The sequence below is a fragment of the Aulonocara stuartgranti genome, assembly GCF_965226115.1.
Source record: "Aulonocara stuartgranti genome assembly, chromosome: 7".
Classification (NCBI taxonomy): domain Eukaryota; kingdom Metazoa; phylum Chordata; class Actinopteri; order Cichliformes; family Cichlidae; genus Aulonocara; species Aulonocara stuartgranti.
The window spans coordinates 28,695,783-28,712,444 of record NC_138945.1 but is presented as its reverse complement, the minus strand read 5'-3'; the positions used below and the strand labels follow the sequence as shown (position 1 = coordinate 28,712,444).

The window sequence follows — 16,662 nt, the reverse complement described above, 5'->3', positions numbered from 1 at the left end:
GGGGAACGCTGGTGGCAGTGGCGGCGGTGCCGGCCAGGACCAGGCCCGAGCGGCCAGATTCTTCCTGCAGGCGGCGTGATGCCACCACCTGTTCCCACTGTGTGCCCACCATTTCGGCCACCATTCGGGCCAGCTCATCCACTTGCTGGCCTGGTTGTGGGTCCGTCATGCCTCCCATCCTGGGTTTCGGCACTACTGTGACAAACCACGGCAGACCCGACGAGACATACATGCTTTCCAGCATTCTTTATTGACTCTCGATTGCTGTCCACAGTCACACACACACACTGCTGCAGCTTTCCAGCTTGCAGCTGAACACACTAACAACCAAACACAGGACCCTACACCAATTTTAAGCTGGTGAGGCAGGATTGTGATGCCGTGCAGGTGTGTCCGCCTTCCCTGCCGTGGCACTGCCGACTACACTCCGCCACACATGCCTTTACACATGCCTGACATCATCTGCATAGCTGTGAAAATGTTCCTTCGAATGATACTGCCTAAGAGAAGCTCTTAAAAAGTATTGGTCCCAGCACAGAGACCTGTGGAACTCCATAATTAACCTATACAATTAACCTATTGTTGTTAATTATTAGAGGTGGGAATCACCATACAACTCACGATACGATATTATCACAATACTTAATGCACGATACGATATTATTGCAATTTTTAAAAATATTTTGCGATATTCAAATTCTGTACATAAAGGTAAACTTTATCAATATTCATTTTATCTAATATCAAAGTCTTACACTCAGTCTTTCTCTCATTTCAGTCAGTTTTATTGTTGACAAACTGAACTGTTTGTATTACAGTCTAGTCCAACTTAACTGAATGCAACCATCTGGTACAATTATAGCTATTCTGAACTATGCAATTTATGAAAACTATGCAGCCCCTTCAGCAACTGAAGAATTTGAAAGTAAATTAAAACAAAATATAATTTTACATTAAATAAAAAAAGTTTTGAACTTAATTAAAATAAAACATGTCTTAAATTAAAATAAGTAAACTGTCATGTTTATTGCTGCCAAAAAACAAGTTAAACACATTTGGACAGTGAAGAAATGTCAGGATTCTTGCTCAGAAAAAGGATCAACATGCTCTGAAGTCAGAGCATGTTCCAGTCCACAAAAAATGGTTTGTAACAAAATATCGATTTCTGCTGTCCCTGTATCGATACATTATTAGCAAACAAAATATTACCATACTACACAGTATCGATTTTTCCCCCCACCCCTATTAATTATGGAGTCTGAATTATTGTGTACTGTGAGAATATGACTCAAACCACTGTAGCGCAGTATCTTTAATACCGAATCTCTGTAATAAAGTATTGTGGTCTACAGTATCGAGTCCTTCACTAATGTTGCTTGTGTACTGTGATGATCTCTGAAACCTGAAATTCTTAAAATCAACCATTCATCTACAGGTGATCAGTTAGCTGCTTACAACTACTCTTTCAAGAATTTTTGAAAGAAAAGGAACACTGAAGATTATCCTATAATTAGCTAAGACAGCTGGGTCAACTAGAGGCTTTTTAAGTAATGGTTTAATTACTGCCACATTAAAGGCCTGTGGTACATAACCCGCGAATAAAGATAAAGATAATAAAGTGAATACGGTTGATGGTTTTGAGGAAGTATTTACTGAAGCTAACTTTGAAAGATCAATTGGAGAGTTAAAGTTTAAAATAAATAAGAGCAGTTTTATAGGTGCTGTACATAATGATACATCTGTGGGACTGCTGTGAAAAATTTTCTTCTCTAATGGTGAAAATTTTAATTGTGAAGAAATTCATGAAGTCATTACTAATTAAGTTCAACAAAGCTCGGACTCTTTCTCAGCCTGGCTAGAGTGCTGAAAGGAAACCTGAGGTTATTCCTGTTTTCTTCTAATAGTAAGTGAATTAATGTTGCATCTTTACAAGGGACTTTTTTTTTTTAAAATAGAGCGACAAATTATTTTTCCAAGTCAAATAAAGGTGAAACGCTAGTATGGGCAGAAATCTGTGCCATCAGAAACTGAATTTGAATAAGTTAAATTGCTCGGATTGAATCTGAATTGTAACTTGAATAAATGCTTTTACAAACTGAATATGAATTAGCCTAATTTGAAATTCAATTTATTGGTTTGAAAATGATCATCACTGAATTGAAATTGAATTTTATATTTTGAAAATGAATTCATTTGCTTTGAAACCGTATTTTATCCTTTAAAAATTTAGCGAGAGCCACAGTATCCAGAGACGTACACCGAGAGGATAAACCTTAAGCTGTCAATAATAAATTGCAGCCTAAAAATAACAATCATATCACCAGCAAAATCACGTAACCTCTAATATAGACGTTTATTTTGGGTCAGTGTGACTGTGTTTGTGTTATCTCTAATAATCCAGATTGACCTTTTGTCCTGATACTTTCTCATTGTTAAACCTGCTTGCTTTGGGTGGGTTTTTTTCCCCAAAGCAAGAAGGGCAAGGGCAAAGGTGGACACTGAGAAAAATAGATTGCAGGGTGAGTGATGAGGCAAAAAGAGAAGTGAAAGAGGGAAAGGGAGGAGCAGCGAGAGGAAACGGCCAGAAATGCTTATGGGTGTTTCCTGCCACCTCTCTTATTTAGAAGTTACCTCATGCCTCAATACTAATAATAGAGCTTTGCCTGGATTTCCCTACCTTAATGCTAATTCTTATCTCAGTGTGAACTACACAGTGGCATCCCACAGTCGTAATTTACCAGCAGAGTCAAAAGTTGTTATTTGCAGTTGTGGTGGCTGGTTGGTGTTGCAGGGATGCATTTAGGAGTGCATGTACTGCAGTTAGATTATTTAGTGTGTGCTTTTACATTGTTCAATGTATTTTTGTGAACTTGTGATTCATTAGTGTGAAACCACAGCTGAGACTTTGTAGACGGAACATGGGTCAAATAGATGGTTGTAAAAAGTTGTCTTTTTCCTTACTTCCTCACTGTCATTCGCATCACCATAGCTTTGCAATGCATGTAAAATCAAGCTGTTTTTGCAAACTAGTCTACTTTATTCTTCTGAAGCATATAAAATTGCTTTAAATGACCCACAGATGCTTTTTCTTTGATTTTTCTGGTTTCATTGCTTCATCATTTTATTCTCTTGTCTATCACCTTCACTTGAACTAAGCTTCGTTTTGCGCTCTTTTGTTTTTTTGCCTTTCTCTGGGTAATGACCTCTTTCTTTGGGGTGTTCAAAAGACCTCTAAAAGTGAATCACAAGTACTTTCACCATTTTTAGAGCCACTTGCCTTTCTATAAGATGCTTTTCATGGATCTCATCTCATCATGACTGTTTTCTGCTTCTTTCTTTTTATTTATTTTTTTCTAGGGGATTTTGCTCATCATCTCCCACCACTTCCGCCTTCCGTCTTCCATTCATGAGCAGCGTGGCTGAATTTAACAGCGGCAGCCATGGATGACAAGGGCTCGGTGGGGAAGATTAGCGTGTCTTCAGACTCAGTGTCCACTCTCAACAGTGAGGACTTTGTCCTTGTGTCCCGGCTGGGGGACGAGACACCCTCCTCTACTAATAATGGTAGTGATGACGAAAAGACAGGACTGAAGGTAAGGTTGGCTGGGTGTAGGTACGGATGGAAGTGCAAGGTAGAAAAGGGGGACTTGTTGGAGATTAGGTGCACTAATAGTCACTTAGGCACAATGGCATAAGGGTCTTCCCATTAAAAAACTTCCATGAAAAGCCTTCCACCTGACACCCCAGGAATCAGCTTTTTTTTTTTTTTTTTTTAAGATAAATTTACAATTTTACATAAGTAGTTGCAAGTTTACTTTCATATTTCTAACATTTATTACAAGTTAGAGGGTCTCAAAGTGGTTAGAGGGGTTCAAAAAAAAATTTAATGCATGTTTTTTCCAGCATTTGAGCATCAAGATGACGGAGTATGTTGTAGTTTCAACAGCAAAACTGCACCATATTTATGTCTACGACATAGAGTAGCAGAAACAAGCATTGGCACCCGAGGTGTGTGTGTGTTTGTTTTTCTTTTTTAATTTTACTGAAGAAACCTTTATCAAAACATAGTGAGTGCGTGATATAAGAGGTCCTGTCTTTATTTACACTTTTTTTCTTTATCTGAATTCACACTCATCTTCCAGCTGCAATTTCTTGAGGGTCATTCATTTGCTAATATAGTCCTATTTTAACACAACACATAGGTTATGTAAAATGGAGAAACATTGGTGAAACGTGTTCTGCATAAGGGTCACAGAGGGTCAGGTGGGAACTTTGTTTTAGATTAGGCTAATTTTTTAATAGATAGATTTTTTTATATGGCCTTACCATTAAATTCCAGAGGTGTTTTTACTTTGAATAGACTCATTAATAATAACAGTTAAGATGGCCTGATCAGATAAGTAGAATAAACTGTACAGTATAAAGTAGGAAACCAAACGAGAATGTCCAGCACACTAAATGGTGTGACTATTATTACCTTGTGTGTTAATTAAATCTGATGGACCATGATATATCAAAACATCTCAATGTTTATTCATCTTTATTTATTTGTTAGAAATAGAACTCATAAAAAAGCAAATTAGGAATTACAGTTTATACAGATTCATGTTGCTAACATACTGTTTTCATTACTAACAACCATCTTTTTTTTCTTTTTTTTTAACATCTAGCAGGGTTTGTTAATTTCACACTCTTAACCATAAACCAGCATTTATTGTTTTGCTTCCTCATTCTCACTTTGCCTTTTTTGCCGTAGTTGGTCATAGTTGGTGTTTGTATTTGCTACTTTTAATGACGAAGCCCTTGGTGATTTGTGCACATCCACATAAACTGAGGGTAAATTGTCTGGTTAAGTTTCCCTGTGCTGTTTAGGCTGCAAATGAAGGATGTCATTCATGCATCCACCGCCAGATATTGTTGCCACTGAGTGTGATTAAGTTGGATGCTATTTAACTTTGGGAGACCGTTTCCCAACTGCTGTGTCAGTCAGGTGCTTGTGTTTAAATGCGTAATATGATATTGTGCTATAGCGAGGCTGACTTACAGCTTGTTTTCTATGGTTGAATTCACTGCTCAACTTTGAAAGATATCCAGGTATTGTGGTGATATAACCTTGCTTTGACCCATTGCTGGGGAAAATATGGGTGCTTTGTGATGCGGGCGTGGCTCTTTTCACAATATAAAGACTTTCTAGGAAATAATTGTGACTGCCAGCCACTATCCTGTGTGTGTCCCTAATGGGTTCAGATTACCTCTCTTCGCCTCTTCTGCTCGATCTCTTCACAGGATGCATTTTGTCCACGTGTCTCTCAGTTTAGTTGTTATCATGTTTCTTTTTATTGAGTTGCCTTAAGAAGCGGCCTCACACGTTCGGACTATTTTCATTACTGTATGTCACTCATGTACGATACCTGTTTGTTTGTAAAGAAAAGTTATTCTGTAAAGTTCCCAGAAGATGGCGCCAGCAGAGCATAGATGTTCAATATCCATTCGCTAGAAAGTTGCTCTGCTTTGACCTTCTGTCGTGTTCTGTCTTTTGAGTTTTCATATTTCATTCATAAGACCAGTGTCTGTAAAAGCATCACAGCTCTTTTTTTATGGACAATAAAATCAAGTTTTTGCGCTGCGTATTTTGCCATCGTCTGCCTGCTGTCAGATGGTTAAAAAGCAGAACGTGACACACATCCTCTGTTCTCACAATGTAATGGCGAAATCACTCCATCCACTGGCACGCGGTCATCCTGACATCATGTTTTGGTTTTTGCCGACACACTCTTGTGCACATCTCCCTCCAGTCAGCCCATCCAGTCAGCAGAGGAGTCAGTGTCTAAACTTGTTGTTTGTTATGCAGGTGATTTCTGAGGAAGGGGTCAGCTTTAAGGTCAGTCTCTTCTCTCGCTCTCTTTCCTTTCCTCAGCTTCTCTCTTGCTTGTGAATATTATTCACCTTATTCTTCCTGTGATGTGATTCAGTGGTGATTCTGTCTGTGATTATTTGTGCTTTCTGTAATTTTGCCGTCTGTCCAGCGATGGCCTCAGCTCTTTAATACTTTGGATTTGATGATGTTAGAATTAGACTGTAGGCTGTAGTTATGCAACAGTCGCCCAGGCTTGTAGCACTTCCTGTAAAGGCCCTCTACAGCTACACAGTTACAAAACGTCAGAAGTGTGAACGTCAATATAGAATTGATAGCACACTTGCGCTTGTTTAGAATGCTTTTTCTTTTTTTTATCATGTTAATAGTCCTGTATCACTAAGATAATTGGCAGTGGTAGTATCCATCCTGCAAATATATTAAGATAATTAAGTCCAGCAGCAATGGACAAATGACCTCATTCTTTTCTGCCAAAGACATAAATTAGGTTTTACTCTATCTGTTTGGAAAAATGTTCTATATTTTTACATCATTTTTGTTATCCTTAAATGATCAATACAACAGTGACCCCTACCGGCTGATCTCCTTTTCTTATACAGCTTTTGGATGCTGCTGCAGCAGGCAGGGAACAGGCATTTACCTCACTTTGTGCTGTTTGGCCAAGCTCAAGGTTTCAGTTGATACTTTCATTTATAATCAGTGTTGGCATAACTCTAAAGTCTTGATACGTCCACCCAAAGTGATCTCAATACAATGTACTAATATTGAAATATACCTAAGATACATCTTTAATGGCCAAACTGAAACAAGTGATTCATACCTTAAACACGCTGCAGTCGCTCAAAATACATTTCCATGTCACTGTTATGGGCAAGGCAACTGCATGTTTCTGCAAACTGCAAAACTCAATAATAATTCTTAATTCTGGTTAAATTGTTTGTTTGTTTTGTGCTTTTTTTGTGGTTGGGTGCATGATTATTTCTGTGTGTGTGTGTGTGTGTACACCTATGTGTGTGCATCAGATTGTAGGCAATGGAAGTGAGCAGCAGCTTCAAAGGGAGCTAGAAGATGTCCTCATGGACCCATCAATGGCTGACGCTGGCCTTGCGTCAGAAGCAAGGATGGATGATCTCGGTAGGGGCGATCATGCCCTTTATACCACAGCGTCACCTGTAGCCCCAGGCACTGACCCTCTGAGCGCACCCCCACCGCCACCCAAGCTGGAAATGGTGCTTCCTGTTCAGACAGCCCAAGAGAGTGAGCTGAATGAGAGGTCATACAGAGGCAAGTCAGGATGAGATGAAGTTGAATCATATTTATACCGACAAGTTTACATCACATGTTTTAAACCATCCTGTTTCCTCATTCGTTTTGTTTCCTAAAGGATGAGGACTGTTGTCATTTTGTTCTTGGTTTCCTTGAATTTCATGAATTTTGCCAATTGATGTTATATTTTTTCCTTAAGCTTCTCTTACTTTTCCATTCCTTCTTTCTAACCTCCTCTCGCATGAAACTGTACAGCTGAAAGATTATAATAGATGTCATAATATTATCCTTTTCTTTCTTTCACTGCCTGTCTTTTCTCATAACTGCAGCTGATGAATCATCATCAGAATGTAGTCCTGGCAGCCCCATCCCAGATGAGGACAGCGTCGTGTTCAGCCAGCTGACATATCTAGGATGTGCCTCAGTCAATGCCCCCCGGAGTGAGGTAGAGGCCCTCCGTATGATGAGTATCCTCAGAGGGCAGTGCCAACTCCCCCTGGATGTTACACTGTCTGTGCCAGGCGTGTCTGAAGGGACTGTCAGGTAGGGCGAAAATATAGATTTTCGGTCAGTTGTGTGGATTAGTTCTAGTGCAGATGTCCAAACTTGGTACACTCTTGTTTCTTTTAAGAATTTAAACAACAGTAATTTTATTGGTGTTTTAACAGGTTGTTGGATCCACACAACAACACTGAGATTGCCAACTATCCGATCTATAAGATTTTGTTCTGCGTACGAGGCCATGATGGCACACCGGAGAGTGACTGCTTTGCCTTCACTGAGAGCCACTACAATGCTGAGATCTTCAGGATCCATGTTTTTCGCTGCCAAATCCAAGAGGCGGTAAGCATTCACTGATTATGCAACTGTCTTTGTCTAACTTAATACCACTATGTGGTATATAAGGCACTCTTTTCCAAGCTAAGGTCACAACAACAACTAGAGTAGCCAACCCCAAAAAGTTTGCAAGCAATGTAGTTGCTATTCAGTTAGTGAACAAAAGGGGGAGTGAAAGCTTCTTGATTTTATATATGGCACTGCCGTCTCTTCTTTTCACACTATTGCACCCCTCAAGTACAAATACATGTGCACACACTTGAGCTGTGGACACGGCAGCTCTGGGGGTGACCTGATGTGGCATTAGGACGCCGGTGTTGGTTTCTTTGGGTCTTGTGGGCCACGGGCACTCAATCAGTGGAGAGTTTGTGGATTCAGTCAAAGTCAAGTTTTCTGAACCTTTTATGATTGCGATAATTCAAGAAGTCTGGGGTAGGACACAGCTCTTAGGCAGCATGGCTTAGGTTGGTGATGTGTGTTAAATTAACATTCACATAAATGTCCCAAAACAATTTCCTAGCCTGTAATGAGATGATTGGTGTATCTGCCGATTATTGTAATGCTGTGTATGCAGTAGGTTCAGCAGAAATGTAAAGGAAGAGAAGAAGGTACCCGCTCATGAAACTGGGTTAAAGCTCTGCTTTCAGTGTTCAGTGACCTGATTTCTTCATCATGAAAGCCGTCTCCTTCAGTGTCACAGTGAGCCCCCAGACACTTCATCCTGTTATCCAGTTTCCGAGACTCCGATCTGTAATACACATACTCACTAAAACACTGATGCAAATACTCTCACTCAAATTAAAAAATATTCTGGACATCTCTGTTCTCTTCTTGGCACTCTTCATCTTGCACCCACCCTTCTCTTCCTTCAAGTGCCATAGCAACAAACCAGTCCACAGCATCTCCTGCTTTTTTGGGCCTCCCTTTCAGATTATTAGACTGTAGCGAGTCAGCCCATTGGTTACCCGTTCGTTTGGGGAGAAAGCTGCTCTTGTCATATGCATCACATCAGCTTCAACTTCACAATAAACAGTTGACAAAAACTTGCCTCTCTCATCCAGAGATGTGTATCTATTTCTATGTAATTCACATCAGTTCAGCTCCAGTAGATGGGTTTTACAGAAGTATTCTAGGATCCTAAGAAGCTGATGCAAGTGAAACACAAATTGGCAGCTGAAGCTGATTTTTACCGTGACATCATTTAAGAATGTCTCAAAGCTTCGTGTGCACGGAAAGTACATGAAGAAAGAAAAAGCTGGCAAGTGTGAAAAAACATCCCGGGTGGAAATAAAAACAGTGTAACAAGACATTTAACACGCACCAGATCCTTAAAGGCTGCATTTTTTAGATACGGATCAAATCCAAACTTCTTATGTAATCGATTTCACAAGTTTGAGTTGAGATCAGGGACGGACTCTTTGAATGAAACTCCAGTTGTTGGGAGTAAAGGATGAAATAGTTGCCCTTTTGTTTTTGACAGCCTCTTTTGCAGAGAAAGCCTGGTATTAGTTGATAAGACCTTAATGCTATTTTGGCTTGTGTGGGGCTATTTGAAAAGCACTCTGTATCAAACTAAGTTCTGCCTGCCCCGATTAGTTCTGGCGTACAACTGCCTACAGAGAGTTCCTTCGTGAAAAATGAAGATGTTGACAGCTGATCAGTTTTAAGCAGCACAGAACAACAGTCCCATTGTATTACATGTACCAATACAGGGGGTAATTTCCCCCCCCCCATCTAGCTCTACTCATCCCCCATCTCTTACATCCTGTCCAGTGTTGTTTCTCAATAAATAGACCTCCTGCGATCTCCTAACATCCCTGTACTGTACCAGAGATAAAACAAAGACTTTCTGTAGCAGAGGTTAGAAGCTGCTTTGTACTCTGGTCTCGTGAAAGAGCCGAAGAGCATTGTTATTTATTGATAACCGCACTTTCCCCCACCCCACCCCTCTAGTCACTGACCCCCCATGAGCGGTGCTGTTTACCGGAATTAGAAATGATCCAAAACCACTCTGCAGTGGTCCTCTAGTTGGGGGGATAGCTCTGTTTATTATCAGCCACATATGTCTCTTTAGTAGTAAGTGGACAGAAAAAAAAACTTTGCTCGCTGTGAAACCTGTGCATTTAAAGTCCCCTCAGTGGAGACGATGTAAATAAATTATTACCACCTTGTGTTTTCACACTTGGCAGACTCAAGCTCTGTCTCTAGCTCTTGCTCCTCTTGAGACTTGGCAAACCTCTGGTACAGCTTGCTTTTTGTTACACAGGAACAACACCCCCACACTCAAAGTTCAAAATTAAATACAATTCAAAATGGTTAATCTGCTGAAGGTCTCTTCTGTTCCTCATAATTATGACCAGACAAATTCCACTTCGACCACTTGCACTATCCTTGTCTATGGTTACAGCACAGGAAACCTAAATCATTTGGCTGGAAAGCTTTAGCTTGTTAGTATTCTTCCTCTTTAACACTTTCAGTTTTTTTACTTTGCAACTGTTATCTTGTGTTTATACGATGTTTTGTTGAGTTTGCCTGTGTTTTTTCTTTGACACTCTTAAATTATATGTCTGTGTTAGAAGACCTTTAAATTTATATTGTCTTTTGGGATAGATATTCATTGTGCGCATTTACTTTGCTCCTGCAGGTTAGTAGGATACTGTACAGCTTTGCCACAGCCTTTCGGCGGTCAGCTAAGAGGGCAGTTCTGTCGTCTCAGCAGGCTCCCCCTCTCACCCCTGACAGTGACTTGTTTACATTTACTGTCAGCCTGGAGATTAGGGAGGACGATGGCAAGGGTACTTTCAGGTGGGAGTCACATTCACTCATCATGCATTCTAATTTTTAATCCATCATTGAATTCAAAAGTGCAATTTTAGCTGTCTATTGGAGTGTAAAATGTTTTAGTCAACATATTACACATATAAATACGGGAGCATACATCCTTAATTTTAAGAATCAACTTTTTTTTGTTGTTGTTGTTTTTTACTACTAAAGTCCCAAACCTTTCTGGGATGGGTGCTGCCCATGAGGGGAAGCATCCCCTAATTGGTTTGGGTAAAAATGATGAAAGGAACTTTGCACTGATTTATTTAAAAAAAAGAAAAAAGTATTCTTTGGTCTCTGATGTTAACCAATCAAACACACTTTTTACCACAAGATATAACAACAAAGTTCCTGTGTTTTTTTGTTTTTTTTCATCAATCCTTCTTCACAGGTTGTTTTTATTTTATTTTCCCATAGTCCCGACTTACTTCTATGTGATGACAAGCAGCCCAAAGGGTCAGGTTATTTGGAAAACAAAATAAAACAAGCAAAAATATGCCCGTGGATATTTTTAGCCGACTCGTATTTCCTCCTTATTAGCATTGGGTTATTTTTAGTGTTCCAACTTCCAAGCAAGCGGCTTCTACATGCAGGAACTCATGGCCTGCTTTTGTTTTTTCTTTGATAAAATTAAATTAGCAAGCCTCTGAAGACACTTTAAATGTTGACATATATTCTGTAACAATAACATTTCACATTTTGAAATAGTTTTTCCTTCTCTACAGTGTAAATAATCCCATCAATCTGAAGTCATACAGCAGATTTACAATATAAATTGATGATAGTGGGGCTTCTGTTTTGGTTTTTTTTAGTGGGGGGGGGGGTTGGTCGGGATGAAAAGTGAGAAATTCCAGCATGTAGACACTCTAATTAGACTGTAAAAATATTTCTTCTCTTTCCAGCGCTGTGGCAAAAGACAAGGACAAGCAAAGCTTCAAGCTGCGTGCAGGACTGGACAAGAAAATTGTCATCTATGTTCAGCAAACCTCAAATAAAGAACTGGCTATTGAGAGGTAAGATAAAGAGTTAAAACACTTATACTCTCATGCACACACATCTTCAGAATATAGGTCAGCATTTTACTAAGCAGTGCCCTGGAGTCCTCATGATTAAGTGTTTTTGTGAATTTTAGTTTCATGCAGTGATCAAATATGTCTAAATTTCTCATAAATGATGGTCGTGCTCAGAGGCATTGAAGGTCTTTTTGTTCAGAGTTCTTTTTAAGTTGTTTCTAATTAACTGAGAGAAGTGGAGTGGTTTCAGATGAGTTATTTTAAAAAAAGAAAGAAGAAAGAAAAGAGGAGAAAAAACCACACGAGGTGGCTCTTAACTTGATAAAAGAATGTGGAAACAATCTAAGTTCATGTAAACGGCCATAAATGTCCATAAAGTTGACCAGACATTCTTAAGAAGTAAGTCACTCTGTAATAAACACCTTCACATCCGTATGTCAGTCCATGTCAAGAACCGTTGTTAGGTGGTGATCGAGGTTAGTCTCATTTTCCACACTTTAATAAATCAGTGGAAATTTAAACATTTCTTTACCTTTTTTGCAGACTTTCATCCTCGCCATGATTTGTTCTTGATTTGTGAACCTAGAGAAGGTGACGATTTTAGTGGAGTGTTTAACGTTCTCCGTGCTCTGGTCTGTGTTAGAGGATCATTTCAGGAAGCTATTATTGGTAACATGTGTGACCTTTTTTTTTTTTTTTAACGATTTTTTTATTTTATTTTTTTTTGAGAGATTCATAGTCGTATGCCTCGCGTTTCTTTCCCCCTTATGTAATCATATTCCTAGCACATTTTTCTTTCTCTATATGTGCTTTCCTTAGGTGTTTTGGACTCCTGCTCAGCCCTGGGAAAAATGTGAAGAACAGTGACATGCACTTGCTAGACCTGGTGGGCCCCTTTTTTCACTTTTCTATGTGTATCTATGCGTTTGTTGTTCTGTGTTTGCTAACTTCTTGAGACTTGTACCTCCTCAGGAGTCAATGGGAAAGAGCTCAGACGGGAAGTCTTACATCATCACAGGAAGTTGGAACCCCAACACGCCTCAGTTCCAGGCTGTGAATGAGGAAACGCCTAAAGGTAGGAGCCAAGAATCAATTTAAGATTTGTATAAGACATAAATAGTTTTCATTAGTGATTATTTCCTTAGTTTATTGGATTGCTGGCTGGTTATTCACTCATATTTCACGGCAGTATGTGACAGAAGTATTTGAGTGTGGTGGTTATTAACAGAACTTTGCCCAAGCCAAGCTGTAGAGAAATAAAGGATATAATAAATGGACATTGTAAAAAGGAATGATAACGATAACAGTTGTTTTTAATATATTAATTACTTGTAGATGGAAAATTCGGTCAGTAAGTACAGATAATATTGTAACTTCTGTCTTTTTTTCCCCCCTTCAGATAAATTCATGTACATGACAACAGCAGTGGACCTGGTGATTACAGAGGTGGAAGAGCCCGTTCGTTTTCTTCTGGAGACGAGGGTCAGAGTGTGCTCCCCAAACGACAGGCTGTTCTGGCCCTTCAGCAAGCGCAGCTACACCGAGACTTTCTACCTTAAACTGCGACAGGTTTGTCAAATCATGAAGCAATCTGCATTTAAATTAATTCAGCCGATGGTCTCTGTGACCAGATATTAGCTGTGACCTGCAGTGGTAGAATGCAATATTTTGTGCCTTTTACTAAGTGGTATATGAACAAAGAAAAGAAGTAACAAATGTTTTATCAGCTATTCAGGGGATGATATCCTCACATTTTTACTCCATGTTGAAAACTCACACATACGCCCTTGAAAACTTTTTGTGAAAGTTTTAATTTGTTAATGATAGTTGTTAGAGTCAGACGTTTGGATTTAAGGGAAAGGTAAACCTTAGGACTTTTTCCTGTGGTCAAACACATCTTCTCTTTTCAGATGGAGCGTAAAGAGCGTAAGAGCCCTGCCTCTGACACACTGTATGAGGTGGTGAGTTTGGAAAGTGAAACCGAGAGAGAAAAAAGGAAGACCACAGCCAGTCCCAGTATCCTGCCAACTGGGCCTGGCGGGATGGTCCCTTCCCCACCCGAGGACGATGAAGAGGAAGGTACTTGTAATGCTGCCGTACTTTTTCAGCTACTTTTTTGTTATTCACTTTTGTAGTCTAAAAGTAAGTACATTTTATTTATACAGCACATTGAAAATGCTTTACAATTCAAAAATAGCTAAAAGAGGGGTTCCTCAAATTTACATAAAACAACACAGCAACAACCCGTGTTTCAACCAAATGTCCAGAGATTAGGGATGGGTATCGTCTAGGTTTTATCCGATACCGGTGCCAAACCGGTACTTTTGAAACGGTGCCGGTGCTTAAACGGTGCTCAAACCGGTGCTTAAAGAATGGAGAACACAAACTTTGTCCAAAAACCTCTCATGTTCAGCTGTTTTCCACTTTTTCTTTGGTCATTTTAGCCTTTTTGGCCAGGGTGAAGGGAGTATCTGCCATCAAACAAGAAGACAGCCGCATGTAACTACGAGGTGTTTGCTAGTTCACCTTACATGCATTAATGTAATAACGTGGTTAGCCTACTCAACATAAATTACACACGAACAACATCAAACTACTCACGCAGAGAAGAACAGCTGCTGCTGCATCATCATCCGTCATCATTTCTGCTACACTGGCAGGGCTAGGGGCCAGGACTCTCCTCTTCGTGTTTTTGGGGGATGTTGCTAACTCCGGGTCCGATAACAGGCACCACACCCGCAGTAGATGTGCACAGCGTGAGGTCTTGCAGAAAGCTATCAAATACGGTGCATTTCTCTGCTTTAAAAAAACCCCCGCTTTTGACCGCTTCGCCTTGGGCATTTTTAATCTGTAGCTCTGCTCTAAAAGAACGTACGTACCTGGGCCCGCCTACTATCCTTGGGAAGGTAAAATGATTGGCTAGAATCCAAAGTGTAAGACATCTCAGGAAAATAAAGCACCGACATGTGCGCTACTTTTCGGTCTGGTTACTACCGTTTATGTCAGAACCGGTGCCATACTGGTACCCATCCCTGCCAGAGGTTAGCAGTTTCCAAAAGTTTGACAAGAATTTTGTGTCTTCAGCTTAAATTTAAAGACAGCCATAGTTGATTCTTGTCTAAGGTCCTTGGGAGATCATTCCTATTACTAGTCCTATTGTACCAAAACAGCAAAGGCGTGGCCCCTTGAAATAGGCTTTGAGTGATTGCGAAGGAGACATAATTGTAACATTTACCCTTTTAAACAAAGTGCTTTTTGTTTAGAAGCTATACACGTTTTGGTGCAATCTTGAAAAAGCTCATTAACACAACTTAGCACTGGTTCATTTGTTACATTTTTCAATTTATCCTTTTTTTGATCTTGATACCAGCTACATGTTGCAAAAATATTGTAAAAGTAACATCTTAGTTAAAATACTGCTGCTGCTTTCTTTGGGCCTTGTTTACTGCAATATGCAGTTTTGCAAAGTGAAAAATTGTCTATCATGTCAAAATTTGAAATACTTGTTGGCAGTCGTGGACACATTTTCCTCCAAACTAAAGAGGAGAGGGATCTTTTGCCTTGTTATTAGCACACAGTACTAAGGGTAGCCTCTGTTATGGTACCATTAATGTTGAACTAAACGTACAGGTTTGGAGTAACATGTGCTCCCATCTGGTGATAAACTGATCTGCATGCAGTCCAGATCTGTCACACATAGAAACCTTTTTTGACATCATTACTCAAAGAAAAGTTGAAAAAGGAGGCTCTGAAGTGTTGAGCCACTGAAGTCATACACTTAGTAAGAATGGGGAACATTATGCATTGTTCATCAAACTGCCTTTTAAAAGAAGAGATGATGCAACGAGTGGTAAAATGCATGCATCCCCATTTATTTATTTTTTTATTTTTTTATGAACAGTCTTACTGAGATTAAGTTTAAAATGAGCACATCCCGTTTCTCAGTTGCTGCATATTAACATCAAAGTAGGGTTTAAACAAATATCAAATTTTTGCTGTTTGTTTTTTTATGATTTCATTTGTACATGCAGGAGTAAAGATTAACTGTTGACAGAGTTAAATGTTTAAAAAGGTATGGTCATGGATTGTTGCTTTGAAAAAAATTGATTGCCCCCCGCCCCTCTTCACAGATAATGACGAGCCCTTACTTAGCGGTTCCGGTGATGTTTCAAAGGAGTGTGCAGAGAAGATCCTGGAGACGTGGGGAGATTTGTTATCCAAGTGGTAAGGTGTTTTCCTCTTCGTGCTCCACTTCCGTCGCCATTGAAGTCATTGTACACAGATGCAGTGTAATCCATGTGAAGGAAAGAACAGCGGGTAGCAGTTGTTGATAAGCAGCTTATTAAGATGATTTCCTTCTTCCAGTGTGGAATTAGTTTTTAATCAAAAGCTTGTGATGAGCAGAATAGAAACTGCACGAGCTTTAATTAGCTGTAAATTAACACGCAAACAAGCTCTAATATTCAGCTGTCTTTGTCCCTGTCTGTTGTTGTTTGTTTTTCAGTGCAACGCTGAAATATACTTTAAATTGTTACAGTATATACATAGTATGATGATGTTATCCTATTGTACTAGATTTGGCTTTTAAGACACCTTCAGAGAAGGACCCAATGATGATATGATCATTAAAGCGATTAATTCTTTCTTTTTTTTTTTTAATGTTTATCTCTCTTTGCTAATAATAACAATGGCTAAATAAAGAAAGGAATCATAAGACTAGCAAGTCATAACACTAGGCTTTCTTTGTGTGCTTCTGTGATTTTTTTTGTGTGTATGTATTGTGGCATTGTTGAATGGGGCACAGAAAAGCAAATCACAGAAAGCCCTTTACAATCTTATGCCCTGAGG

The 16,662-nt window shown here is 39.4% G+C and overlaps 1 protein-coding gene across 2 annotated transcripts in view; it reads left to right on the top strand.

The window, feature by feature from the left end:
- rabgap1 (RAB GTPase activating protein 1) overlaps positions 1–16,662 on the top strand; it is a 76,500-nt gene that overhangs the window by 10,965 nt on the left and 48,873 nt on the right. The window contains exons 2-13 of one of the 2 annotated variants that reach the window (XM_082539177.1): positions 3,358–3,593; positions 5,852–5,881; positions 6,898–7,159; positions 7,471–7,684; positions 7,810–7,984; positions 10,623–10,783; positions 11,704–11,814; positions 12,634–12,700; positions 12,787–12,889; positions 13,214–13,383; positions 13,725–13,893; positions 15,945–16,038. In XM_082539177.1, coding sequence (XP_082395303.1) covers positions 3,441–3,593; positions 5,852–5,881; positions 6,898–7,159; positions 7,471–7,684; positions 7,810–7,984; positions 10,623–10,783; positions 11,704–11,814; positions 12,634–12,700; positions 12,787–12,889; positions 13,214–13,383; positions 13,725–13,893; positions 15,945–16,038 — 1,709 coding nt within the window. In that variant the 5' untranslated portion in view covers positions 3,358–3,440. The remainder of the gene's footprint in view (positions 1–3,357; positions 3,594–5,851; positions 5,882–6,897; positions 7,160–7,470; positions 7,685–7,809; positions 7,985–10,622; positions 10,784–11,703; positions 11,815–12,633; positions 12,701–12,786; positions 12,890–13,213; positions 13,384–13,724; positions 13,894–15,944; positions 16,039–16,662) is intronic. The other variant, XM_082539178.1, reaches the window with a different exon arrangement.